We start from the raw sequence: 27164 nt of genomic DNA, 5'->3' as shown, positions 1-27164 counted from the left end.
TACAGAACTGGAAGCAAGACGTAATTCTATGAAATTTTTATCTGGGCCTGTGAAGCCTGGGTTTTTTCCAGGGTAGTAGCTCAAGGCCATTGAATGCCAAGCAAGTAGTGAGTCTGCTTCTGGTAGTTAAAGCCCTGTCTTCATTGAGCAGTGGTGTCTGAGCAATATGACTTAGTTCAAGAGCCACTGAGCAATTTATTTTTGTGTCCTCAAGATGGGTCATATACCACTAGAACTACAGTACACAGATTTTGCTCCCAAGAGAACATGGTGAATGGCAAAGTTTTTGGAGCAGCTATTGATAATCTGGAAAAACTGGCATTTATTCATCTTTACATATAAGTGTGGCTTATTGGCAGATACCTCTGCCATGCGAAGAAATCATATTCCTATTTTTTTTGCTCTAATAATGGCTTCTATTAAGCATTTTTTTATTTAGTGTTTCTGTTAATTCTTCTAAATGGTGGTCTTAAACAGATTTGTTTTAACTTTGAAACAAATAGCTATATACTCAACTTGCAAGTTTGTATTAATTTATATACCAAAGAAAAGTAATTATACAATCCTGGCAATAACCATCTCAGATTTCTCATTAGACTTGCTAACAGAGTAGCTAGAATGTGATTTATTCAGATGATGCATTTCCAGTCTGTGTTGGAAGTTGTACTCAATTTGTGAAGTCGTTAAATTTGAGTTCAAGTTGGAATCCACATTTAGCTTTGTGGATTGACTTTGATGATTATTTAGTCATGTGCTAATATAGTATGTTAGATGATCACCAAATATTGAGAGATGTGCTATAAAGAGGGATGGCAGCAGAGTGAGTGAGTGAATGCCAGCCTAACTTAATCTCATAATAATAATAACAACAATCAACTTGGTTGTTGCTTGTTCTATATGCCAGTGTTGTTTCTTGGTCTTTTGCATCCAGGTTTGTGTCTAGTACGGCAGCTTTTGGCCCTTCCTTAATTGCTTTGCTTTGCTTATTGGCAGGAATGTTGTTTCCTAGCCCTGTAAATAGGTCCAAGATTAACATGGGGACTTGTGTAATGGCTGTTAATATCACTAAAGTAGGGGAAAAGTTATGTTCCCTACATGTAACCCATGACAAACTTTCAAAAACTGGTGCTTGCTTGAACTTTTGGATCTACAAAGTGTAGTGCTCACTTTGTAGAACAACTTTGTTCTTCTCTAACTTCTATGAGCCAGCATGGCTGGTAGCCATAGATTATGGAAGTTGTAGTCGAGTAACCCCTAGAGGGCCACACGGTTCCTCCACTCTTGGTTTATGGACAGCAAAGCCAGTAAAAGGAGTGGTGTTAGAAGTATCAGTGAAGTAAGTATCGGCAGAGATGATAGCCCTCCAACAGCTTCTGGAGGGCAACAGATTGGAAAAGCCTGTCTTAAGGGAAAGGGGCATTTGTGGTCTGTCTTCCACACCAGGAAAAAGGTAATTGCTTTCATTTCCCTTTGTGCTTTCTGATATAACTTCTTCTACCTACACTAGCAGGAGAAGATGAATTTTCAGTGGCATGAAGTCAGGGTTCCACAAATTCACTTGCCAGATTGCTGTTGGCGACTGTGAATCTAATTGAAGCACACCCACAAACTCAAATCTCAGCACATGATATCTCTGCATTTTTTTGTACAGACATAATAAAACATGACGTGACTAACAAAAAATGGATCACTAGGGAAGTAAAATACTAAACATTATTTTACCATACATAATAATTGGTTGATTTTAATAAACCAGTAAAATGAATTCTTCAATAAATCAGCTTAGAGAACACAAAGTAATATGGGAAAGCTAATGAATAGTGCCTGCTTATCTATGCCAAATTTCAATGTATGTGTTATTTTATTTCTACAGTGGTACCTCGGGTTAAAGGGACGCGGGTGGCGCTGTGGGTTAAACCACAGAGCCTAGGACTTGCTGATCAGAAGGTCGGCGGTTCGAATCCCCACGACGGGGTGAGCTCCCGTTGCTCGATCCCTGCTCCTGCCAACCTAGCAGTTCGAAAGCACGTCAAAGTGCAAGTAGATAAATAGGTACCGCTCCAGCAGGAAGGTAAACGGCGTTTCCGTGCGCTGCTCTGGTTTGCCAGAAGTAGCTTAATCATGCTGGCCACATGACCTGGAAGCTGTACGCCTGCTCCCTTGGCCAGTAAAGCGAGATGAGCGCCGCAACCCCAGAGTCGGCCACGACTGGACCTAATGGTCAGGGTTTACCTTTACCTCGGGTTAAGTACTTAATTCGTTCTGGAGGTCCGTTCTTAACCTGAAGCACCACTTTAGCTGATGGGGCCTCGCGCTGCTGGAGCACAATTTCTGTTCTCATCCTGAAGCAAAGTTCTTAACCTGAGGTACTATTTCTGGGTTAGCAGAGTCTGTAACCTGAAGCGTATGTAGCCTGAGGTACCACTGTATGTTTAATAAAATCACACCGTACCTTGTAAAAATTCTTGTTTCTCTGTCCCCTTGCCACCTTCAATTTTTGCAACAACTTTTCCATTGTTTCCCAGACTATACTATACCAGTGATCAATATTCATTAAATTCAAGGTTTTCCAAGTTCTGGCTATTACCGTTCTAGTTGCTGTTAATAAATGTGATATTAATTCCTTCCTAATTTGTCCATATCTGGAATATATAAATTAAGTAAGGCTAATGCTGGTGTTACTGGAATTATCTGAGCTGTAATCTGAGATAACCTTTTTAAAACTTTCTTCCAAAATTCTACTTTTTGTAGACATTCCCACCACATATGTTGGTATGTACCTATAATTTGGCATCCTCTGCAACAGAACAGAGAGCTATTGGGCTGTGTATAAGATAGGCACCTCAGTGTTAAATAACACCCATGCAGTTTTTAGTGAATATTTCCTAGGATTTGCTGACATATTTATATGGTGCTTTGGTCCATAAAAAAATTCTATTTATCTTCTTCAATGTTTATATCCCAATTTAATTCCCACCAGCTTTTTATATTTTGTTGGGGCAAAATTGCTTCTCAATAAGTTTTGTATAAAAGGGAAAGTAATCCCTTAGTCCTCTTCTCCTGCATTATAGTGGCAGGGGGGCTTGTTTTGTGCCAAGCAGGAAATACAAACCTGCCCTTCCCTCAAATCTCCCAGCACTTGTACAGAGGATTTGAGGAAAGGGACCAGCTGCTCAGTTTGGGTTGGTGTTTTCATACACTTGGAAGCATCAGAACTCTTTGTACAGTGGTGCCCCGCAAGACGAATGCCTCGCAAGACAAAAAACTCGCTAGACGAAAGGTTTTTCCGTTCGCGATTTGCCTCGCAAGACGAATTTTCCGTATGGGCTTGCTTCGCAAGACGAAAACGTCTCGCGACTTTTTTTCTTTGACTAAAAACAAAGACATGTTTTGTTTATAAAGTTAATTTATTTTCCCTTAAATTTTTTAACTGCTCTTTACAGTATGTGTGACTTTAAAGAGCAGTTAATAAACTGTTGTTGTACCAAATTTGGCTTTGTTTGGACTTTTTTTGACCATAGGAACGCATTAATTGATTTTCAATGCATTCCTATGGGATTTCGTGCTTCGCAAGACGAAAAATTCGCTAGACAACAAAAATTGCGGAACGAATTAATTTCGTCTTGCGGGGCACCACTGTATTACAGTTTGAAGGTACTGAAAAGCAGTGAGAAACTGTCACATTTTCTCTCCAGAGCTGCTTTTTTTGTTGGGTGTCATGGAAAAAAAGGTCATTGGTCATCTGCAAGTAACAGCTGGCTAAGACCACCAGCTAAAACTTGTAGATTCCTGTATGAGACCTCCCTATAAAAAAGACTCCATATTTTTATGCACCTATACACTGGGACCTCAGGTTAAGTACTTAATTTGTTCTGGAGGTCCGTTCTTAACCTGAAACTGTTCTTAACCTAAAGCACCACTTTAGCTAATGGGGCCTGCTGCTGCTGCCGCGCCGCCGGAGCCTGATTTCTGTTCTTATCCTGAAGCAAGTTCTTAACCTGAAGCACTATTTCTGGGTTGGCAGAGTGTGTAACCTGAAGCGCATGTAACCTGAGGTACCACTGTAAACACCTTTCATATCTAACCCCGAATCTGCCTTTTTTCTTGAGTTTTTATTTTATTTTTATTAAGCTAGAATGTTGCTGACTGCCGGTTGGCTATTTTGTTGCATGTTTTATTGTTACCTATTTAATCATGTATTCATGGGTGTCATCAGGGTTGGACCAGTTTTTAATAATGAATGAAACCATAGCAAGATTTTGATTACAAGGCTTCCATCTACATATTGTATAATATTGAATTGTCTAAGAGGTGTAAGTATCTGTGTCAGTTTCACTTCTCATCAGTGATGTAGGGCTGAAATATTTTCATTTCTAAAAATTCATTGCTTTGTAAAATTCATTAGTTCATGCCAGTGTAACATTAGACAAACTGTTTTCTGCATGACAGTTTCAAAGTTGTAATTAAATGTTTTTCATGTGATCTTAGAAAAAGGAAGAGAGTACATTTTGTTTTGTAAATAGGTAAAATACAAATACAAACCAAGCATGAATTCATCAGATTGGCTGTGCAGTTAAAATCAAGGCCAAACCTAAAATCCATATAAACTTGGGGCTGCAAGTGTGTTTATATTTAGTTGAAGTCAAATATTCAAAATCAAATTATGCTGTTTAAAGCATCAATATTTTTCTAACTAAAAATTATCTGGAAAACCCGCATCACTGCTTCTCAAATAGTAATAAAGTATGATGTTTGTCTAATCCAGTGCATTTAGCCTATCTCAGTTGTTAACTTCAGGTTCCAAGCAGCCTTAAAGTGCACAGCTTGACCAATAACTGCTGGGAGAATTTGAAAAATATGAGGGGCCTGATCATCTAGGCCAGTGTTTCTCAAACTTGGGTTGCCAGCTGTTCTTGGACTACAACTCCCTAGCTGGCAGGACTAGTGGTCAGGGATGATGAGACTTCAAGTCCCAACAACAGTTAAGACCCAAGTTTGAGAAACACTGGTCTAGGCTAAGAATTACTGTACGGCATTTCTCCATTCTTTAGGACTTGCTGCTTAATTTGATTCTGCCACCTAATTACTGGAAATCCTTTCCCCCCCACCCAACCATGCCTATTAGTCTTTCTCCTGTGTGGACTAGCTGTTTCCACCTTGACCTACCATGGTGTTTGTAACTTGTCTTATGATGGCCAAGTGTGCAAACTGTCACCAAAGCTCTGCAAACTGTAGCTTAGAAATATGATTGTGTGAGAGAGAGCTTAAGCTTTGGGTTGGCAGTGGATGCCCAGGTGTTTCATGTTGTAAGAAACCTAAATTATTTATTTTATTATTTAGTATATTTTTTTTACAGTATGGACAGGATCCAGAGTTCCTGTGAGTCAAGTCAAGACACTGGATGCTCCTGCTGTAGGAAGGGAGGAAAGCGATTTCTGCCATTTACTTCTTCCCCACCCTGGGTCCCCTGAAAAGCTGTTTCAAAAGGAACATTGGCAACTGTATCAGAGGAACTGCAGGAGGAGGGGAGAGGAATCAGCTAATATATTTCTGCCCCCCCCCCCTTTGGGGGGAGCCTCCATAGGCACTCATCCTCTTCTGCAAACACAAGGCACATTCTAGTCCCAAGCCTATATCTTTTAGCATATAATGATCTGTGCAGTCTATTATCTCTTGCAGTCTAAGCCCAAGTTACACTATTGCTTTTTCTTTCTTTTTTTGTAAACAAGCCTGTGGAGTCATGGAAACAGACTATTTTGATTGAGCTTAGCAGTATGGCTTGCCTGTGCTGGTTTAATCTAAACTGAGATAAACAGGCCGTAAGTCAAGGACTATGCATCTTGTGTGTTAAGCTGTATGAATTTAAAACCAGCTTTATGATAAGTTGTTTTACATGGATTTTGTAGACAGCAAAGAAAGGCAACATAAATATAAGGAATAGCCTCAGTATTGTGGATAACATTTATTGGAAACAGCATTTATGTATATTATCTAGTAGACTACAAAATAAGGACCATTATTACAGTGTTTTGTGGTTACCTCAGGGGAATACTTAATCTCTGCATTATTATTTTTCTAGACAACCCTCCATTCCTTGGGTTAAAAATTCTTCCCAAAATTTGGTTTGTGTAAGAGTTTGAGGCAAAACCCTTCATATTCTTTGCCCAATTTGGGCCCTAGAAGGTTTGGAACCACTAAAAATCCACAAGATATTAACATGATTTGTGGAAGCATCATGGAAAAGAAGCTGAATAGACATTATAAAGTGTGTATAACCTGTTTTTCAGATTGTACTCAAGTAAAAACATAGCACCTGGACCTCTGAGACTTGGTCTTTCAATCAACTGTACATTATGCACCAACATTTTTTCCCCTTGGACTATTATTAGAAATGGTATAACAATCAGACAGTGAACTATTTGGTATATAATAGCTAGGGCAAAACATATCCTGCACCCCTTTATTTCTGACAAGTTCCAGCATTTGAGGTACCTTACTGCTGTGTGCACTCCATTTCCCTTCCATGTAAAGTAGTTGCATGAACAATTCAGAATAAGTTACTTAAATGTGACTGCAGCACATTCTTTCCTGAGAAAATCATTAGGTTTCCATATTTAGCAGCATTAAAGAGAACCTCAATACATGAAGCTAATGAAAATGCACATTCTTTGACCAGCCTGAAACAAACTTAGAATTTTAGGGCTATTCTCTTAAATGCGTCCTAGTAAAAAAAGTCAGGAAATGTTGCAGATAACCTTTTCCCCCAAGGGGGGTAGGGTGGGGAATCAGACAGATATACAGTGGTACCTCGGGTTAAGAACTTATTTCATTCTGGAGGTCCATTCTTAACCTGAAACTGTTCTTAACCTGAAGTACCACTTTAGCTAATGGGGCCTCCCACTGCTGCGCGATTTCTGTTCTCATTCTGAAGCAAAGTGCTTAACCCGAGGTACTATTTTTGGGTTAGCATAGTCTGTAACCTGAAGCGTCTGTAACCTGAGGTACCACTGTATTGCCTGAAATAAAATGCAGAGGTTTGGGGTTGTAGTCAACAAAGTTTTAGTCAGAGTAGATCCTTTTAAATTAATTAATGTCATTAAGTTGGGCCTATTAGTTTCAGTGAGTCTACTCTGAGTAAAATTTAGTTGAACGCTACCCTTTAAAAGCCTGTTTTCTAAGTACTTTTCCCAGTTGACCTCCAGGCAGGAGTCACCAGTGTGTTGCACTTAAGATGTCATTGAACTCCCAATTCCATCAGCCCCAACCACCACAGCCAAAGGTCAGAAATGTTGGGAATTAGTGTCCATTGTCCAATAACATCCAGAAGGCACAACATTGGCTTCTTATATGTTAGCTCATATTTTATTGTTTGTAGAACCTTTACTTTAAACCATTTCTGTTCTGTGACAATGGAAGATGTATAAAACCATTCACCCTACCTAAGCTAAGGGTCTAGTGGTACTGTGAGCATATGTAATCTGTTTCCCTCCATTTTCTGTGGGGAAGTGATTTAATGGTTTTAGTGATGAAAGAATATTGATGGGGCATAACATGAACACCTGTATCTCTAAGGAGTACAACATGGTGTGTGTGGAGAATTTTATAAGCTGTAAAGTTGAAACTCACATGCCTGTCTTTTGTCATGAATACATGTCTAGATGAGACCATGTGTTCCAGGGAGTTCAGTTTTCATATATAATCATGTAGATAGGTGTCAATGTTATTCCATGTATGGCAGCTCTCTTTGTGAGGAAACAGTCAGATGTGAACAGTCCTTGGATCTGGGCTCTTCAGATATTGTGGAACCCAAGAGATACTATTTTAATTTGAAAAGTGGTGCATTTAAGGAATTGCTGGCTTTTATCTGGGATTCGATGGATAATACAGTTATGAGGTTCAACCTGGTGTGGTCCTGAGGCAATCTGTACTCATCGCAAGCTAAGCATGCATGCAGACAATTTATGCAGGATAAATGAAAAGGGGGTAGTTGAAATATAGGAAAACCAAGCATGTTTCTGGTTGCTTTATTTGTCCTACTGACATCTGCCCTTGGGAGGCTTGTCACAAGGATTGTAAATAGCCACTGACCTGAATGCCTGTGGCAAAAAAGAATTTCCTTCAGGTGAAGAAGCTGGGAAATTTGATGATTTAAAAAAAGACTGATTTTGCAGGCAGTCCAGCAAATGTGTCTGGATATGTTTGTAAGTCAACTTGCTATGTTTGGGAACATGCACAAAAGAAGATACTAGCGAGATTTTGCCTCAGTTCCAGGGAAGGGGACATTCTTTAGCATCCATGGAAGAATATTGCCCTGGATTCATAATTCCCCCCTAAATTGCTCTCAGTTTTATTTTCTAGTAGTACTGTGTAGGTGAAGAATGTTGAAGAGTTGCTGCTGTTTTTCATAACCATTGGCTGACTTCTGGTTTTTCTATAGGGGGAAGCTGGGCCGATATCCTCCTTGGCCAGGAAAGGTGAGTTCTAGTGTGCACTTCACTTACTTTTTGGTGTTCTCCTTATTGGAGTAACATATTTTTATTAATGTCAAATGCGATGTGTAGATCTACATTTCCTGCAATATTTCAATTGACCCACAGCATGTTACATAAACCAAAGTGAATGTAGACCAGTTTAGGTGGGTTTTGAAATCAATGTAGCTACTTAACCCTTTTTCTGTCTTTCTGAAAAAGTGCTTTCCCTTTCTTCATAAATATGCCCTGACACCACCCTCAAATAAAATGTGCAATCAGATCTTATGAATGAAATAAGTCCCATTTGTGTTCAGTGGGACTTTCACTCAAATGACAATGAATAACAGCCCAAGGAAAATTTTGAAGGCTAAAGATTTATTTGTAAATGTATTTTTGTTTTGCAAAAGCTCCAGATTTAGGCCTAAATATCCACCAGAAGTTCCATGATGTTATGCTAAGAGATGCCATGCTGGTGGAATCACACATATTTGGCCTGGCCTGCAGTTGCTGGGGGCAGGCTCTTGGAGGCCCTGTAGAGATTAATTGGTTCAGCCGGGCCGGTGAAAAGGAGTTGCCTCAATGGCATGGTGTGCCCATGTCATTCGTACCTTACAAAGCTACTCAGTCTTGTTCTCTTGTGCTGTTACTCTAGATCTGCAGGAAAAGCATGCTCATGTACCATAATTCATTGCTTGGGTTCGATTCTCTTACAGAAATGCTGTCAGCCTGTTTTTCATTCTCTGGCCTCTCACAGTTCTGCTGTGTATAAAAGAATGGAACATCTTAGCAAAATTTTAGTAGGAGGAGCTCAGTGTGGGCGTTTCAATATCAATTCAGTATCTGTGTGCTAGAATCAAAGGCACAGTTACTGCAATTACTTTATTTCATTATTTGATATATCACCGATTAGTACAGTGTTTGATTGCTTCCATTCACTCGGATAAATGATTGACGAGTGTGACAAATGTCTGGATTTTTCTCCTGAAAAGCTGATGCTTTTGTAGCATTTACCTTGCAATCAGTTTGTTACTCTAGGGATAATTACAGTCTGTCCTGATGCTGTGTCATGTATGGTGTACTAAACTATGCAAAGCCTGTTGCAGAATTACCATCTAAACTTAGTCTATATCAGCGTAACTGGCGTGATTGCAAGGCATCATGCTGTGAACAGCATAGCCTCATTTGCTCGTTGATTGACATGAGTGGTGCAAGTTGTTAGGGTACATCCTAGTGACCCAGAGTCCTAAAACGTGTTACACAAGTAGTTTGACATAATTGATTTCCAGAAAAATCTCAGAATGAGATATTTTTACATATACCTGTAAAAACATGTTACTTGCATTTTTGTAATAAGCTTAGCCCAAAGTTTTAAGAGTAGCACTGCACTCAGGAATATGGGCCTTATTTTTCTGGCATGAATATACCTTTAGTTACAAGGTATCCCCCCCCCAAATAATCTTGTTTCACAAGTCTTTACCAATACATGCAAAGATTTTGGAGCGGGTTGTGTGTGTGGAGAATGTTTGAAAAGTTCCGTTTTTATTACCTCTAATTGTGGCTTCCTGTGTTTCTCTCTCAGATTGTTAACCCGCCTAAGGACCTGAAGAAGCCTCGTGGGAAGAAGTGCTTCTTTGTGAAGTTTTTTGGGACTGAAGATCAGTATGTACCCACTTCTTTTCTGCCAGGGGGATCTATTTTTAAACTTTAGAGCCTTTGTAGAAAAGCTGGCACAGTGCAATTTCATGACCGGTAAAAATAGTCTTAATTTATCAGCTAGCAGCAGAAACCTCTAGAGCCTATGTGCTGGTCAAGGCTGAAGAAGCCGATGTACCAGCTTACCTAGGCATCAGAAATGTCCATAGCTTTTTTTTAGAAAGTTTAACACACATCCACATTCCCTGCATTAGGAAGAATTTGACAGCATGTAGTTGGCATTGAGATTTATATCAAGGCTGGGGAACCTGTGGCCCTCCAGATGTTGGACTTCAGCTCCCATCAGCCCAGCTAGCATGGCCAGTTGTCAGGGATGATGGGCATTCTAGTCAAGTAATACCTGGAGGGCTGCAGGTTTAATGTATGGTTTGTTAATTTGAAAGTCAGACTTACATATTGAATATTGTTGCAGTTGATATCAGTGATGTCCAGTGAAATAGGAAGAAACTGGTTGGTGTAAAAAAACTGAAAAGCAATCTAGTTCATTCTCTCCCGGCCCCCATCAAAGGCAGGCATTTTTGACCGTCTTCTTCATTTGCAAAATTCAGACTTCTGGGTTCCATAAACAAGTGGAGTAGGAAGTAAAGAGGGATCTCTGTTGCATGTACAGAGAACCAAGGGAAGGGGTCAGGCATTTGCCTCATGGTGGATTTTGCAAACAGTTTGGTCTGCACAGCCCATTGGGAACTGCGTGAACAACCCCAGGAGAAGCTTCTATATTGTATCATAATCATCCATCCCTCTGTTTCTGCTTCAAGTCTTCCCGTGCTTGAGGAGCTGGAGCCCAAACTGCATCAACCACGCACAAGAGAGAGGTATTAGCAGATTCAAGATGCAATAGAGGTTTGCGGGTGCTCAGTAATCTTCAGTGGAAAACAACAACAAAGGGGTTTGGGAAATCCCCAAACATCCCCGTAAGACTTCAGTGATACAAAATGTTGAAGGAGGAAAAATAAAAACCTGATAACCATGTGGAAGGAGAAGTGTAATGGGGAGTGAACAAAAAGTACTCCGTGTTGCTACATTTTGTTGCAGGTTGCACTTATACAAAGTATTTCTACTGAGATATATGGACCAATGATCTGATGCTGTAAGCACCCACATAATTTCATTGTCCTCTAATAATTTGGGCATACCTGTCAGTGCTTCAATGCTGTTGCTATTCCTCACCCTTAGGTAGTTCCATTTTTTTTGTAAATTCTTTAAACTGGTTTTAACCTTACATTTTTATATTGTTGTAACCTGCTATGGGAGCTTATAGTGAAGAGCAGGTAGGAAGTAATACAACATCATGAGATGGGAACAAAAAAGGAGAAGGGAGAAACTGCAGTATGCTTTTATTTGCACTTGAAAAGTGGGTCAAATGGTCTGGAATGCTGTTTAGTTCCAGCATAGATTAATGAACAGATTGAAAATGAAAACGTTGATGTACCAAACCAAACTAAATAGCAGTATGGCATGTAGACCAAACCAAATAGCAGTATGGCATGTAGTTTATAATATAATTCGGTGAAGGAGGTTGGCTAAAGAGCAAGGCCTGAGGAATGTCTTAATCATGTCTTGTTGAATGATTTCTGTCTGCTGAGCAGTGGATATTTCATTCAAGTACAGACTACATCTTATGTATAAGGGAAAGGCAAGATATAAGCAGGGCTCTGTGTGCTGCAATTTGAGGGGGGCATAGAAGATTATATTGCAAAAAAGATAGTTTCCTGAGGCAAGCAAAGTAAGTTTCTAGCCCTTACTGTGTTTATAGAAACAGGAGAGTTAATGCAAATTACATTTAAACTTTAAACTGTCCTGTCATCTTTGGCTGAAGGGCAGTATATAAAACTATTAAATAAAAAATAAGAATTTCTATTTCTATAAAATAAAAAAAATCATTCAATGGCCCTTTGTGGCTTGTGTCTAATCCTCGGGTGAGCCTTTAAGTCACAGTCATTCACTTTAAGTGGGAATTTAGTTTCCATCTGACAAAGTGTGATAATGCTCTTAATCCTGGTTATCTCCTCCAGTTTCTGTAATGGAAACAAAGCAGTACCTCCAGTAATGAAGCAGCATTCAGGCAAGTGCCTTCCACCCATACTTTTGAGGAAAAACAACATAAACCTGAAGTAGTCAAGGAAAAAACCCAATGTACCTTCTGACAAACTAATTTACAGCCCATTTGTATAATATTTGCAACAATAACAACTAATAATAATTAAAAAAATGTTAATTATACCCTGCCCATGTGGCCAGGCCTCCCCAGCCACTCTGGGTGGCTCCCAACAGAATATTAAAAACACGATAAAACATCAGACATTAAAAACTTCCCTAAACAAAAACTATATGATATTTTTCACCACTCAAAGTACTTTACATGCGTTATCTTATTGTAGTCTTTAACAGACACCCTGTAAGGTAGATCAGTATTATCCCCAAAGTGCGAATAGTGGGGGGAGACTGAGATCGTTAGGCTGAATTCATGGTAGAGGTAAAGTTTGAACCAGGGTCACCCTGACGTAGTTTAGCCTCTTAGCTACTACGCCACACCAGCTCTATGATTAGGAGCATCATATTATAGAGCCATTTGGGAATATGACTTAAAACTGTAGGTCTTGCCAGATACAGAAAATTTGTGCATCTAGGAGAGTTTCTGGCATATTGTGCTGGTATGCCTGTGTGTGCTATGTGCATTTCACAAGACTTCACAATGGAAGACTTCCCAAGTGACTTTTTTGTGCTGTATTTGGTTGAAACAACCTCCCTCTCCTGCCAGAAACAGGAAGTATGCATGTTTTTATAGTGTATATCTCCCTAAAACTCCTGATTGTAGGCTTCTGGGAAGAAACTGAATAGTCACAGTTGAGCTTTTTTATTTTTTATTAATGCATAAATATTTAACTGAAACATTCTTTTTCACCAAGTAGTAGCTCTGGCTTGTGGGCCCAGTTATGTCCACGAAGCCTCTCCTTTTGGCTTGAGAGACCATTTTAGCCAAGCCACAGCCTCCAGCCCTGAATGTGATGTCATATACGATGTCAGGGTGAGGGAGGTAAATTCATATATTGCTGCTGAAACTCTGTTTATGTGTGCAATTTGATTGGAAACTGTTGCCTCACAATTCAACTTTCTATTTATTTATTTTTATTTATTTTTAAAGGCAAGTTTCTAGTAGAAATATTCTTGGAAGTATGTGTCTGTGAATCTTGAGAAATCTTAACTCTTTGCTGAATAAGACATTCAGAGTTAGATATAGGGCTTTAGTGCTATGCTTGCCTTCGTATTCTTCCCCATAGTTCCCTTTTTCAGAATAAGCAGACAGGTGCTAGTCATACAGCTTTCCTTGATGCACACTTGAGTTACCTCTAGGCCTGGGCAATATATTTCCCAGGACCAGTATGTGGGGGCAGACTGCAATGACAGTTTCACACAGTGGTCTTATCACTGGTGAAATTGTCACCACTCTTGAATCCCACTGCCCCCAGCGCGCTGAGGGAGAAACAAACTAACTGGGAGCTGGCAGCAGAGGGACTCAAGCGACAGCAATTTCACCAGCCATATAGCACTCTGCCCTGGCAGAGGGAGAATCAAGCTGAATCAGTGAGGTGCTGATACAGCTTGTTCCTTCCTCTGCTTCTTTAAACTGTTTGGCTGGGGAACGAGCCGCTGCCCTCGCCTCAGCCAACCAGTTTTATGGAGCCACCGGCTCACACAAAGCAGCGGCAAGATGGGGGCTCCATTAAAGTACTCCCCCCTTGCCAGCTGAGAGAGCCCCAACCCTGCTTGCACACCAGTAAAAGCGGGATCAGGGCTGCTCAGCTGGGGAGTGCAAAGCCTGCTCTTCCCATCTGAGAGCCTCGCCTGGTTGCCTTTTCTGGGAAGGTGTGTTGCGCCTTTCCTCCCAGAGAGATGAAGCCTGCCCAACCCGGTGGAAGGCAGCCAGGCAGTGTAGAAGCTCTTAGATGCTGTTGGCGGGCCCAGCGCTCTCCAGCAGCCCCTCTTTGCAAGGCATGGATAAGGTGGCTTCACTCGGGAGGGTGGGCTGTGTCATTCCTCTTGGGGTGAATGAACCATCACTGGAGGAAAGAGATAGCACACCCGCACTGGCGAAGGCATTCAAACGCACGAAGCCTGACAGGTTCCATGCCCTTGGCTTCTGTCACTTTGTCTGTTTTCGGGAAGTAGGGGTCAAGCGGGCAAGGTAGCTCACCCTCCCTCCACGCCAGCAAAGGCAGAGGGAACTTGGGCAGGGAGCCCCAAGGACCTTGCTGCACCAGCAGCAGGGGACTCGGGGCTGGCTCTTCTGGGGGCAGGAGCTTTGCTGCCCCCAGTGGAGCCTGGCCAAGGGGCCTCAGCTGGGGGCAGGAGCCTTTCCCTCTGGCTGAGCAGCAGGCTGGGGCCAGCTGCATTGGCCACAGCCTGCAAGGCGCTGGGGTGAAAGCGCTTCAGCTCTCACAAAGAGAACTGTGGCAGTTTTACCCAGCATCTCACTGGCTGGGGCCAATGCAGCTTTTTTCATCATTGTAGTATATCGTCAAACTGTAGTGATACGCTGCAATGTTGAAAACCCAACATCGCCAAGCCCTAGTTACCTCATCACATAATTTTAATTTTATTTACCGTATTGGCCTGAATATAAGATGCATACGCAAATAAGCCGCCCCTTTAAAATTCAAGGCATATTTGCGGGTGCTGCCCGCCTCCTGGCACTGCCTCCCCAAGCCAGTGCCAGGGGAGGCTTGGGAACGGTGGGTAGGTGGGCTTCACACCACTGCCCTGTGCTCCTGGGCTGCTTCCTGGAGTGGGTGGGAGCTGCACCACTTTGCTGGCAGTCTCCCCCCCTCCCACTTCCTTAGGAGGCTTGGGAGCAGCGGGCAGGTGGCGCGGCGCTGCCCCACGCTCCCAGGCTGCTTCCTGGCATAAGCTCACGGTGTAAGCACTGGGAATACCCAATGCTGAACATGAGTATAACCAACTTTAATAAGTGAATGGGCATTTTTTGTTTTAAAATAAAAATAAAAGGCAAAAGCTCTCATTCTGGTGACTTATGGCTGCTGTTTGTAGAAGGAATAGTGCCAGAATGGTCATATACATGGCCTAGTTCATAATATCTTCCCCAATTTTGGAACAAAAGAGCACAACTGTGATGCCAAAACAAGGAAAGGAGTTAATCCGTACACATTCTCAGTGCCCAGCCTCCTGACTAAGGCTGCTTTGTGCCTAACTGCTTACCTAGAAATAAGCTCAATTTAATTCATTAGGACTTATTTCTGAGTAGGTCTGGCTAGCATTGCACTGTATATTATTAATATGTTTTGTCTGCAAGCTTAAATATTTGCGTGTGTGGATATGTTAAGTCAGGATAAACTGCTTTAAAACACTAAAGACTGAAATCAATAGTAGCATAATTCTGCTAGGACCAATTCAAGTCATAGAAGAAGTGGATTAAAGCTTTTTTGAGTTCATAACTTTTATCAGACTGGGTGAGTATAGATTGTGAGGAAGACAGATGTAATAGTTACTTGGCATAATGGAGAGCCCTGTTTGTGGTAGTAGTTGAAGATTGAATGAAGGACAGATTGCACAGGTTGCTCACCGGGGCAAGAAAGGCTGAGCATATAACAACAATTCTGGCCTGACAGCGCTGATTATGAGTTAGTTTCCAGGCGCAATTCAAAGTGCTGATTTTGACCTATAAAGTCTTAGGTGCCCCCCCCCGAACTGACCCAAACCCTGCAATCAGCATCTGAGGCCCTTCTTTTTGGGCCCCTCCACAGGCGTTCTGGAAGATGGCAACATGAGAAAGGGTCTTTTCATTGGTCTAGCTCCCTGCTAGTGGAATGCTTGCTCAGGGCAGGTTTGCCTGGCACCATTGTTGCATATCCTTAAGTGCTATGCAAAAAGATACCTTTTTAATCATTTGGATTTTAACTATCAGTGGCCTTTTTGTGTTGGTGAGATGTTTTAATGTAGATGGTTATTTTCCAATGCTGGTTTTAATGTATCTATGTGTTTGGTTTTTTGCTTAAAATATTCTAACTCGCTTTGAGTTGCTGTGGCAAAAAAATGACTAATAAACTTCATAAATAATAATTAAAAAAACCTTTTTTTTACTTAGACTTTTGGTTCTAATAAACAAATTACTCTACTATTGCTTTTGGATACCCTTTTCCTAATGGACCAAAATTTCTTCCCACGTTGTTTTGTCTACTAAAACTGCATACTATTCCTTGGTGTGGTGCTTAAAAGTCAGATGGAATGTGATTTTCTTGAGTTGGTGTTTAAGCATTTTATTGAGGCAACAACTCCTTTAAACAATGGTTTTTGCAACTCCACTGGAATTCTGTAGATAGAATATTGATTTATCTTATAAAATGATATGCATGCATTCTGATTCTTTGTTTCTGTGACAGAAGTTGTAAAGTTAATAGATTACATATAGCAACATACCTACTGAGAAGGAGAAATTTCATTTAAAACATGTCATTAGGAACAAAGTCTAGGACTTGAAATATCAGAAATGCTATGGAAATGCATATAAAAGAAAACAGAAGAGGTGAATAAGTTCCCCTTCATTCTGTAATAGTTGAGTTCAGTTAAAGACAGGTGTTTTTCCTAATTCAGCTAGGTGCTGCTAAGGAATCAGTGTTTGCACAGGTATCCTAGTTGGACGACGAACTGAAGAACAAAAACAACAACAAAAAGCACCATCCCGCTCAGTTGTTTGGGAGTTGAAAGTCTGGCAGTGTGAGGGGTATCACCAGATTGAATCAAGAAAACCAAAGCAAAACCTTAATAGCTTAATTTATCCAATTCATTATACGCAAAATAGCTCTTAGCCAGAAGTGACTTCTGATTTCACTAGTGATTTCCTTGAACACAGAAGACACTCTCACATTGAAAACCAGCAGTGGCATCTGAGGAAGAACTTCTGCTTGAAAAACATCAGGCACAAACATGTTTGAGATGTGGTTTGTTAACAAGTAAACTGCTTTTTCAGCACCTTGGGTTCACCTCTAATTGAGGAGGTATGGGAGGGAACGCTTACAGATAACTGAAGTAGTATAAAGTTAGCTAAGAAGAGGATTTGCCTTTGGCGCTAGGTAGTATGCCACTTGTGAAAGTATATATGTTCCAAGGAAGGCTCTTGGAATACGGTGGGGGTGGCAGGACAAAGTATTCAGGTTTTGTCCACACATCTTGCTTGGAAGGGCTGCCAATTACCTCTGGGAGCGATATGACTGGAAAATACCATTTTCACTTCTCTTTTATTAGTGCTTGGATTAAAGTGGAGCAGCTGAAGCCTTATCATGCCCACAAAGAGGAAATGATCAAAATTAACAAAGGCAAGAGGTTCCAGCAAGCTGTGGATGCTGTGGAAGAATTCCTCAAAAAAGGCAAAGGCAAGGACCAGGTGAGTGTCCTTTCATTTAGTTTTGCCTCCTGACACCGTTCCCTGGAATAATGAATGAAATGCTTCCGTTTTTACTTCATTGCCAGGTAGGTGTGACAGACCATGTCTCAAGAATTATACTATGGAACAGTGATTAGGATCACATTTAAAGTTGTAAAGCAGTTAAGTTTCACAATTCTGTCCCCTCTCTGACATCCTTAAAGCGAACAGTGACAAAAGGATCGGCTGGATCTCCTTACAGCGTTGGAATGTGTTTGCTATGCACTCTGGAGTTAGAACTTTTTTTTCCTCATAAAGTAGGTGTCTGCCTAGAACACACAGCTGTGCTTTGCCTCTTCTTATCTGTTCTAAATAGTAGCTTGAACCTGCTAAAACCCTGAGTTCAGGGTCCTTGGCATTCTTCGGATATCTGGCAAAACTCATGTTTGGATTTTGTGAGTTTGGGGACAACAAAATCCATGCCAGCTCGTGCCCCTTCTTTTCCTCATCCTCTCTGTTCTGTAATCTCTCAGGCTTCTCATAACTCCACCGAAGAGAAGAATCGGCGGAATTCGAGTGAAGAGAGGGGCAAGCAGTCAGTGGGAGAAGAGAAACACAAAGCCAGTTTGTCTGAAGGGAAGCCGAAGAAGAGGGTGTCTTCCGTTTCTTCAGAGCGAGGCTCAAAATCCCCTCTGAAGAGAACGTATGAGCAAAGCCCCCGGAAGCGAGGGCGCCCCCCTAAAGATGAGAAGGTTTGTGTTTTGCATCTCCTCCCATGCTCTCTGAGCTTGTCCAGATGGAATGTAACCTTAACAGCCAATCAGATGACTTCATTGTTGTGGCCATTTGAAAAGTTGCATGTGTTAACTGTTCAAGGGTCCACCAGGCAATCCCTTTATTCCTCAGCCATAATCATTTATATTAGTTGGCTCTTCCAAAGTGCTCAGCTTTAGAAGTTTCATGGAGTGGCTCCTCTCTCTGGGAAATCCAACGAGAGAACACCATTTTTCCATCTTGTTGCACGCTAACCAAGGAAACGGAGCACAATTTCACCGTCAATAGTGGTATATGTTAACATCTCCATCTCATTTGTGCGTTTGGTCAGATGACAGCCCTTTCCATCTCATCCTTTCTCCGGTGCGGTCAGGCTGGAAAAGGGCCAGTTGCCTTGATAGATGAGCACGAAGAAAGCTTCTAGAAGTGGATTACGTAGCCAGAAGACGTCCGTTTCTATGCATTCCTAATTCTTTGCCAGCCTTTGATTGCTCACCCCCCGTTGTGGTCTGTCCCATCCTTGGACACTTGACAGATGTTCACTAGCGGAACGTGGCCACCTCTATCTATTCAAGAAAGTTGGAATCTCCTGGCGGTTGATGTTACCTACTTCAATTCTTACCAGTTGAATGGATTACTATAATGCTAATGCTCCACGAGGCTGAATCTGAATGCCACTAAGAAGCATAAGACAGGATTACTAATCAGCTAAGATTTACTAGAATTGCATTCCACTCATTTTCAGTTGAATGGTTCAAAGTGCTTCCCTCTTTCTCGCTAACATCTTTTATTAGGTCACAGTTGTGACTCTCATCTTTACTAGTTTGAGGTTTAGATTCCTGCAGTCTGGGAAAACCATTATTGATACTTTATTGGTGACTGACCAGATCCCTGCGTTTAGATGTGATGAAGCTGCTTGCAAGTAGGATTTTCCCTGAGATTTTATTTTAGGTTATACATTTCCAAAACAGTTGGCTTGAGGGTGTGCATAGTTGCTAACTTGTTCTTTTGGAGAGTGTATCAGTACAGTGGAACCTCGAGTTGCGAACATGATCCGTGTGGGAGGCACATTTGCAACCCACAGCACCGCCTCTGCACACGTGCAGGACGCAATTCGGCGCTTCTGCGTATGCACAAAGTGCGGTTTTGGTGTTTCTGCGCGTGCGCGAGCACCGAAATCCGGAAGTAGCCATTACGGTACTTCCGAGTTTGGCACGTCCGTAACTCGAAAACCCGCAACCCGCAGCGTTCGCAACCTGAGGTATGACTGTAGTAAATTTAGCCCTTTTAATTTCAGAAGCATACTAAGTCACTGGCTGAATACCAGGTGAGGGGGGTGTCCCTTTTTACATGGTTGATTGCAGAAATGTTGGCAGTTATGGATGGATTTTCTGGCTGATGGAGCATCATCATCAAGAAGTTTGGAAAGAAAAGAGGCTACTGAAAGCAACAGACTTCTTGATGACGTTGCTCATTCAGCTACCACTGCTGCATACTCTCTTGCCCATTGAAGAATATTCAGTAATTTTTCAAAATATAATCATCAAAAGAGTGTGGGAGCCCCGTTCCAGTGGAGGATAGCCCTGCTTTTGTAAGAATGGCTGTTGGACCAGGCTTTGTATAGATAGCACTGACTGTGACAGTCCAAGTCCTCTTGGCAACTGAAATGGTCCTGGTTTGTTACTGTTGTGGAATCTCACTCTGCCTAAAATCAAAAGGGATTGCAAGCTGCTGTAGAAGATGGCTAGAAAACATCTCACTGAGAGGTCTATTAATCTGTGCACTAAATGGACACTGGTTGGTTGGTTGGTTGGTTGGTTGGTTTAGCCTTTTACTTAAAATGTGGTGGGGATGGGAGGTTTAATGTAGGAGGATAGTAGAGTTATTGTTGTCACCAGATTCCAAAGACGGTGATGCTATAAAATGCTTCCTAGATTATGATGAGGCTATGGCAACTCCCTCTACACCTTCAGGTGGTTGTTGTAAAATAATTTATACCCACCTTTCAACCCCTGCAGATGTCTTTCAGGGTGATAGCTCAGTGGGTAGAACGTATTACTCTTAATCTCAGGGTCGTGGCTTCAACCCCTACACTGGGGAGAAACGTCCTACAGTGCAGGTGGTTGAACTAGATGGCCCTTAGGGTCCCTTCCAACTCTACAATTCTGTGACACCAGTCATCACATCACATCCACACACAATGTTTAGAGGTTGCAGAGCAGTACTGAATGGCTCTTGGTCGCTCTTTGTTTATATTCAAGAGATCCAGTACCATATACATGCATTTTACACGGTACGCAAACTCATGGTGATTCCAGGGGTAGGAGATGAAAATGATTGTTCCTGATCATAGGTTTGGAAGGAATGGGAAGGTTCTGCTATCATTCAGGGTAATCTCTCCACCACCCTAGCCAAATCAGCCTCTACAGTCCAGCCCCCCACGTATATGTAATATACAAAATACTTATATACACACAAACTGAAGGAATTTACTGCAGAACCAATAGAACCAGATGGCACAGGCTTGTTCGCTCAAAAGTAATTTCCATCAAGTTCACTTCATTTTAGGTAACTACTGTATGTATAGGATTGTAACTATCAAAATCCAGCATTTGTTTAGCAAAAGATAAGGAGCCTATTATGTGACTGGGTGGCTATTTTGTTACTCTTGCAACTCTTACACCAAAGGGATTTAATACTTAACAAGGGTTGCCAATGTGTGGACTTGGCCCAGCTGAAGATTGATGGTAGAGTTGTAAGAACTACCATATAAAAAGAATAGTGGCTTAGAATAGCCAAGGTTGATAATATGAATCATAATGTTTTGGTCCGCTGAAAAACCTAAACATCTTAGCCAGATCCTTTATTAAAATAGAAAGCAAAAAGTGGTGGTGCTTAGAAGACATGCAGTGAAAATTGGCCAAGATTCCAAAACTAGTAAAGATTTTGTCTTTTGTTCATCGCTTTCCTTCTCCCTCAGCAGTAGATATAGATTAGAGTGTCATGTGCTTTTGGCACAATTCTTCATTCCAGAAATTGGGACCCGTTAAGAAGAAACTAGGTTAGAGGTGAAGGGTGGGTTCTGTTTGAGTCAAGGAAAGGGATGCAAATTGATGTTTTTATATATATAACAAGAGGTTAATAATGGTAGAAGAGCAAGCTGAGATGCACTGTGTTCTCTCCATGACAATAATGACAGAGGGAAATAAGATAAGATGAGGGAGTCCTTCTTGGAAATAAATGTCATTCTGGCTTGTGAAATTTACTGGATAGCATGTATTGAATCATTGTCATGTGCATCGATTATGTTACGTTCATGATGTTAAGCACACCTAATAGGGTGTAAGTCTTAGTGAACCTGGGGGTGGGGTGGGGACTTGCTTCCAAGTTTACAATAGGATCTTGCTGCATGGATTATTGCTTGATTGCTTTGAGTCACCTTGAAGCTGCTAAAAGTCCTTGCTTATTTTGGTTAATTTGCTTTTATTGGATTTATTGTCCATGCCACCCACCCCAAGTTCCTAGATATAACAGAAATTAAATCAAATCAATAAATTAACCCATTTTTTAAAAATACTGTACGTTACCAGTATTCAAATTATCTCTGGTCTCATTTAACACTACCCATTAAAATCTGGCCCCAATAAATTATTACTTGCCCAACTTTCACCAAATACTATAAGCCCAGACCTTGGGAAAGAGAACATTTTTTATTGTAGTCAACACTTCTCTGTCCTCTGTGTATAGAATACAGATGGACCCTTCCTCACCATTCATTCCTTTCCTTTTTTGCACATGAGAGATGACACTCTCCTAACCAGCCCAGCCATTTGCTCCTAGCGCAAACCCCTTTCTTCCACTGAGAGTTTTTCATATGCCATTTTGCAAGCACGTTCCACTACTTGATTTTGGAAGTTATATTCCTTTGTAAGAGCAACATTTTCCAAAGAGTGATTGGGGGATGTGGAAGAGGAAAATATGCTTCATTATATTTGTTACATATTCATTTAGCTGCTATTCAAATATCCTGCGCACAGAGTTTTGGGATTCTGTCCGTAAACTTTGTTCTTATTCAATCTCCTCCTTGCTTCACAGGATCTGACAATCCCTGAATCGAGCACAGTGAAGAGAATGATGACTGGCACCATGGCTGGCTTTAAATGGCCACCGAGTGTAAGCGAGGTGATTTAATTCTTTGTCTTTTCCTCAGTGGAAAAAAATTCTAGCATTTCTGCTGTTGTACGAAGCACAGTGGGGTGGAGCACAATAATCCTCTACTTTGCATACATCAGAGTTTCTTAATGGAAGGCTTGGTTCCCCATATTTTGTGCAAGAGACCCTTTCCTTCCTTGCTCTTCCATTTCCAGTCCTCTCTGTGCATGACTTTTATCATGCCCCTTTTCCAGTTTCAAATACTCACCTCTTGTATTACTTCATCTCTTCTCTCTTACTGTCCCTATTCCTGTACCCATCTCTGCATTGCCCTGGTTACTGTCTGTTTCATATGGGCGAAGGGAAACAAGAGGAGGAGCCACTAGGCTCGTTCTAACATAACACTAAACCATGGTTTAGCATGAACTGAAACAAACCTGAATAAAGCCTTGGACTCACCATCAGCCAAGAGAAGGATTTCTGCAGCGTTTAGATTTGCTTCCATTGAAACCTGGCTTATTATGTGCAAACCAGGCATTGTGGTTTAAAGATGTTTTGGTCAGCTTCTGAGCAAACCAACTACTAACCATGGATTATGAAGCTGGCTTGCTCAATTTAACCAAAGCTTGTTTTAAACCTCAGTTATATTGTGATGACAAGTTAGATTTCAAATCTATAGAAGGCCTTCTGGTTGCATGGGAGAAGATGATTTGCTCTTGCTCGTTCCAGCACTTGTACATAGTACCAAACCATAGTTTACGGTTGCATACAAACCAGCCCACTGTAGAAGAGGCGTTACTTTTCCATGCATTGGTGCTTTAAGTTGGGTCACCTGGTGCCAGGGTGATGTCAGGTGATTGACAGTTGTGTAGCCCTGTTTACCTATCAAAATGGTCGGGTTGTGTGTGTGTGTGTGTGTGTGAGGAGCTTGGGATCCGGCCATTCCTCATTCCTGACAAAACCCATTCTGCAGTCTTTCAGTCTTAAGATGACAATAGTAGTCTTCATCTAATAGCCTAATTTAATTAGTCTAATAGCTATGCCCTAGCTTCTTAAAACATTTTAAAATTAAATTTATATAAATAATAAATATATTTTTATATAAGTCATTTCTTAGGGCAGCTCTTTAAAATGGTTTAAATAACATACCATGAACAGTGCATTTACTAGTATTTAAAGGTCTCAGATTACTATTGCACTAGGCATGCCAGGCCTGAGAAGCAAGCTATAAGCATGTTCTTATATACGTTTACTCAAAAGTAAGGCCCATCTATTTCAGTAAGGCTTATTCCCTGTTTACTTGTAAAGTGTTCTGAGAAACTCACTTTGGAAATATAAACAAAAAGCTGTTACGTTATGAACATAGTGGCTCAAATGCAAAAATATAACTTGTGAACATGAACAGAAATGCTCCTTTCATCATTTTGGGGGCTAGAGAAAATAACTTGGGAAATGGGGATGAGACCCACAAAGTGAAGCAATGCAGAGCAAGATACCACTCTTCTCCTTGCCGGAAACACTAGCATGCTCAACTTCAAATTTCCTATTCTCTCCCACCCCTTAGACTCCAATGTTATGTAGTTATAGTAAAGAATGACCCCTCACACTACCAGGCAAAATCCCTGCAACGCAGAAGTCATGCAGGTCTGTTCTAGAAAGAAAGGAGAAAAGAATCCAAAGGCAAACACACATCATGTTCAGAATTTGCGTTTTGCATAGCTCAGTATGTTCATTGTTGCCTCTTTGATCTTTGAAATGCAATACTCATAAGCTAGGAGGTAAGGGTAGAAGCTTAGCAGCACAGGTGATTGTCTGGGGCTCCAGGGCTACCACTTTACAGCCCTCTGGCAGCAGTGAGGAGGCAGCAGGACTTCCTATAAAGAATGCAGCAGTTGGCAAAGTTGGTAGGGCAGGGTTAGTCAATGTGGTGCCCTCCACTGTTGCTGAACTCCCATCAGCCCCAGCCAGCATAACCACTGGTGAGGGATGAAGGGTGTTATAGTCTAGCAATGCCTTGAGGGGCGGGCACCACATGGGCTACCCCTGTACTAGGTCCAATAGCAGAGAGGGGATAGAACTCATGGAATTGTTGGCTGATAGAAGTCTTGTCACGTGATTCTCCCTGCAATTTCCCCTCCCCTGCTACCCTTCATTGCTCAGTTCTGAGGGCCAAACTACACAAAAAATTAAATACATCTTTGCATTTGGCTTGCAGGGTTTTTAAATACAAATTCCCTTCCAAACCAAATTTTGTATATTTATCACAATTATTTGTTTGCTTATTTATTTATTATTAGTCAGATTTGTATACCGGCCTTCATCCGAAGATCACAGGGTGGTTCACAACATAAAAACACAAAATGTGAACCCAAAATATATAATAAAACAAAAACAAACCAGTAATCTCCCGCCTGCAAACACATTTAAACAGCCATAGAATGTTAAGCAGCCAAAGACGTGGTTATAGAGAAACATTTTTGCCTGGCGTCTGCAGATAGGTAATGAAGGCATTCCACAAAATGGGAGCCACCACAGGAAAGGCCCATTTTTTGTGTTTCCAACCTCTGGTCCTTTTGTGGAGGAAGCACACAAAGAAGGACCTCAGAGGATGATCTCTGTATCTGGGCTGGTTCATATGGAAAGAGGCAGTGATGATGAACATCAAAACCTATTACACTGTTAATGCAATACCAATTGAATCTTGTCTTTCTCTTTGTTGTGTGACTATTGGTAGACAATATAAGGAGGGGTAAGGATGATTAGATAACCAGTCAACACCAATTATTAGTTGAAGAGTTGATATTGGCTGGTGCCAAGAGGCAGAAGATAAAAAAAGTAGTCAAAGTAGTTTCTGAGATATCACCTTAGGTTTGGTTTTCGGAGTTGGCAAACTGTGTCCCTCACCGTTTAATATTTATCAGAAACATTTCACTTAAATTGATGATTTCCATCTAACATGAACATGCTCTTAGAATGGGTAGTACTTAACTGATTTATTTAAAGGAGTAATAAACCGCTCTTCAGACAAAAAAAAGGGCTTCCTAAGTGACTTATTTAAAAAAAAAAAAAAAGATTTGAGAGCACAGACCTGTAGCAGAATTTTAAGCATGTTTACTCAAAAGTAAATTGCTTGCTGCTTAATAGTGTGCTTAGGATTGCAACTTAGAAACCAATACATTCAGATGAGTCCTGTTTTTAAAAGGAAAGTGCTTTTATGGGATATATCACAAGCTTAAATATATCCCAAGGAGTCATTTTCAAGCAGCCTCCCATAATGTTGCCATGGGTGGCTTTCACTGAAGAGGCTATTGTGTGTATTATGTCCTGGAAATTACTTTCCTTCTGCCAGTTCTTTCTGAGCTGAACTCCCCAGCCTGCCTCTCCTGGACTCTCTTAATTCCCACCTCTATTACCAAGCATAATGATAACTTCTTGACACACATCCTGTATTAGGTACAGAGATAAAAACAAGACTCTTGCTAGTCTGTGGCAGACATCAAGGAGTCTCCTCAGAATTGAGAAAGTGACGACCCATTAAAATGTGTGTGGAGGCTTTTCAGACTTGAAGTTTGGTTGCCTTGGTTTCTAAGTTTGCCTCTTTGCAATTGCAGCCTGTGAAAGATGGCGACCCTCATTTCCATCACTTCCTGCTTAGCCAGACAGAGAAGGTGAGCAATAGGTTTGGCTGATGAGTTCATTGCTTGTGGCACTTTAGGAGTTGAAGTCTCTGTGCCAGGTTTCATTAGTTTTGCTTTGGCATTCATAAGTGAAGATGCCTTTAAAGCTGAGCCGTGACATCCTCAGATTTCCTTGAGGAACAGCAGTTTTTCACTTGTACATATGGGACAGGTATGATTTTAAAAGTTCCTGGAGCAGGTCACCAGAAGTTGCGCATAAGGCAGCTATAGGGAGATAACAGTCATTTATTTCACCCCACATGCATTTCATAAAGATTCCTCCATCCTAAGGGAGCATGGTTGGGGAGTAGGAAATAGGATGTTGCCTTATACTGAGCCAGATCATTGATCCATCTAGCTCAGTATCACCCTAAGCCTAGACTCTCCACTGACTGGCAGCTGCTCTCCAATGCTGGTGATTGAAACTGGGTCCTTCTGTATGCAAAGCAAGTGCTCTACCCACTGACCTGCAGCTGTTCTCCTGCAATAATTATTTACTTGGGGTTTTTTTTTGCCAGATCTCTCTAAGCTTGGTTCTTCACCTATGAGTTCACAGTGTTATCTGGGATTGCCCTGGAGGGAAGGTGTTGAGCATAAGAACTCTTTTTCTCATACAGAAAGTAGGGTGGGGTGTCTCTGGCTTGATCATAATTAATTGTCTATTCATGCTGAGTATATAGGTCTACTTGCCCTGCAAGACAGCAAAAGAGTTTTCCCCAAAATTTGTTATTTTCCTTTTCCTCTCTATGCAGCCGGCTGTTTGCTACCAAGCCATCACAAAGAAGCTGAAGGTGTGTGAAGAGGTATAGCAGACTTCCTTTTTTACTTGCCTGGATTAAAGTTTTGAGACTGCCTGTTTCTGTAAAGTAAAATTATCTTTTATGGCTGTGTTTTTTCTACCCCTTAGGAAACAGGGTCCACGTCTATCCAGGCAGCCGACAGCACGGCTATCAATGGCAGCATCACTCCCACAGACAAGAAGTAAGAACCTCCTTTTCT

General features: G+C 41.3%; 1 protein-coding gene and 1 long non-coding RNA gene across 36 annotated transcripts in view; one reads left to right on the top strand and one right to left on the bottom strand.

Annotated features, from left to right (window-relative positions):
- GLYR1 (glyoxylate reductase 1 homolog) overlaps positions 1-27164 on the top strand; it is a 42666-nt gene that overhangs the window by 2496 nt on the left and 13006 nt on the right. For 5 of the 35 annotated variants that reach the window (XR_014518836.1, XM_083473747.1, XM_083473718.1 and 2 more), the window contains exons 2-9: positions 8438-8474; positions 10051-10130; positions 17445-17583; positions 18096-18314; positions 22432-22518; positions 26100-26156; positions 26918-26968; positions 27073-27146. Coding sequence is in view for 34 of the 35 variants with exons in the window: in XM_083473747.1 (XP_083329873.1) it covers positions 8438-8474; positions 10051-10130; positions 17445-17583; positions 18096-18314; positions 22432-22518; positions 26100-26156; positions 26918-26968; positions 27073-27146 (744 nt within the window). In the remaining variant the exon portion in view is untranslated. The remainder of the gene's footprint in view (positions 1-8437; positions 8475-10050; positions 10131-17444; positions 17584-18095; positions 18315-22431; positions 22519-26099; positions 26157-26917; positions 26969-27072; positions 27147-27164) is intronic. The other 30 variants (XM_083473723.1, XM_083473719.1, XM_083473740.1 and 27 more) reach the window with 15 other exon arrangements.
- On the bottom strand, positions 2426-3823 carry LOC310692736. Its single transcript, XR_014518872.1, has 2 exons — positions 3635-3823; positions 2426-3217 (listed from the first exon to the last, which is right to left on the bottom strand). It is a non-coding gene; the product is annotated as an uncharacterized lncRNA (long non-coding RNA).

This window comes from Podarcis liolepis, assembly GCF_965112155.1.
Source record: "Podarcis liolepis genome assembly, chromosome: 14".
Classification (NCBI taxonomy): domain Eukaryota; kingdom Metazoa; phylum Chordata; class Lepidosauria; order Squamata; family Lacertidae; genus Podarcis; species Podarcis liolepis.
This window is presented reverse-complemented; position numbering and strand designations above follow the sequence as displayed.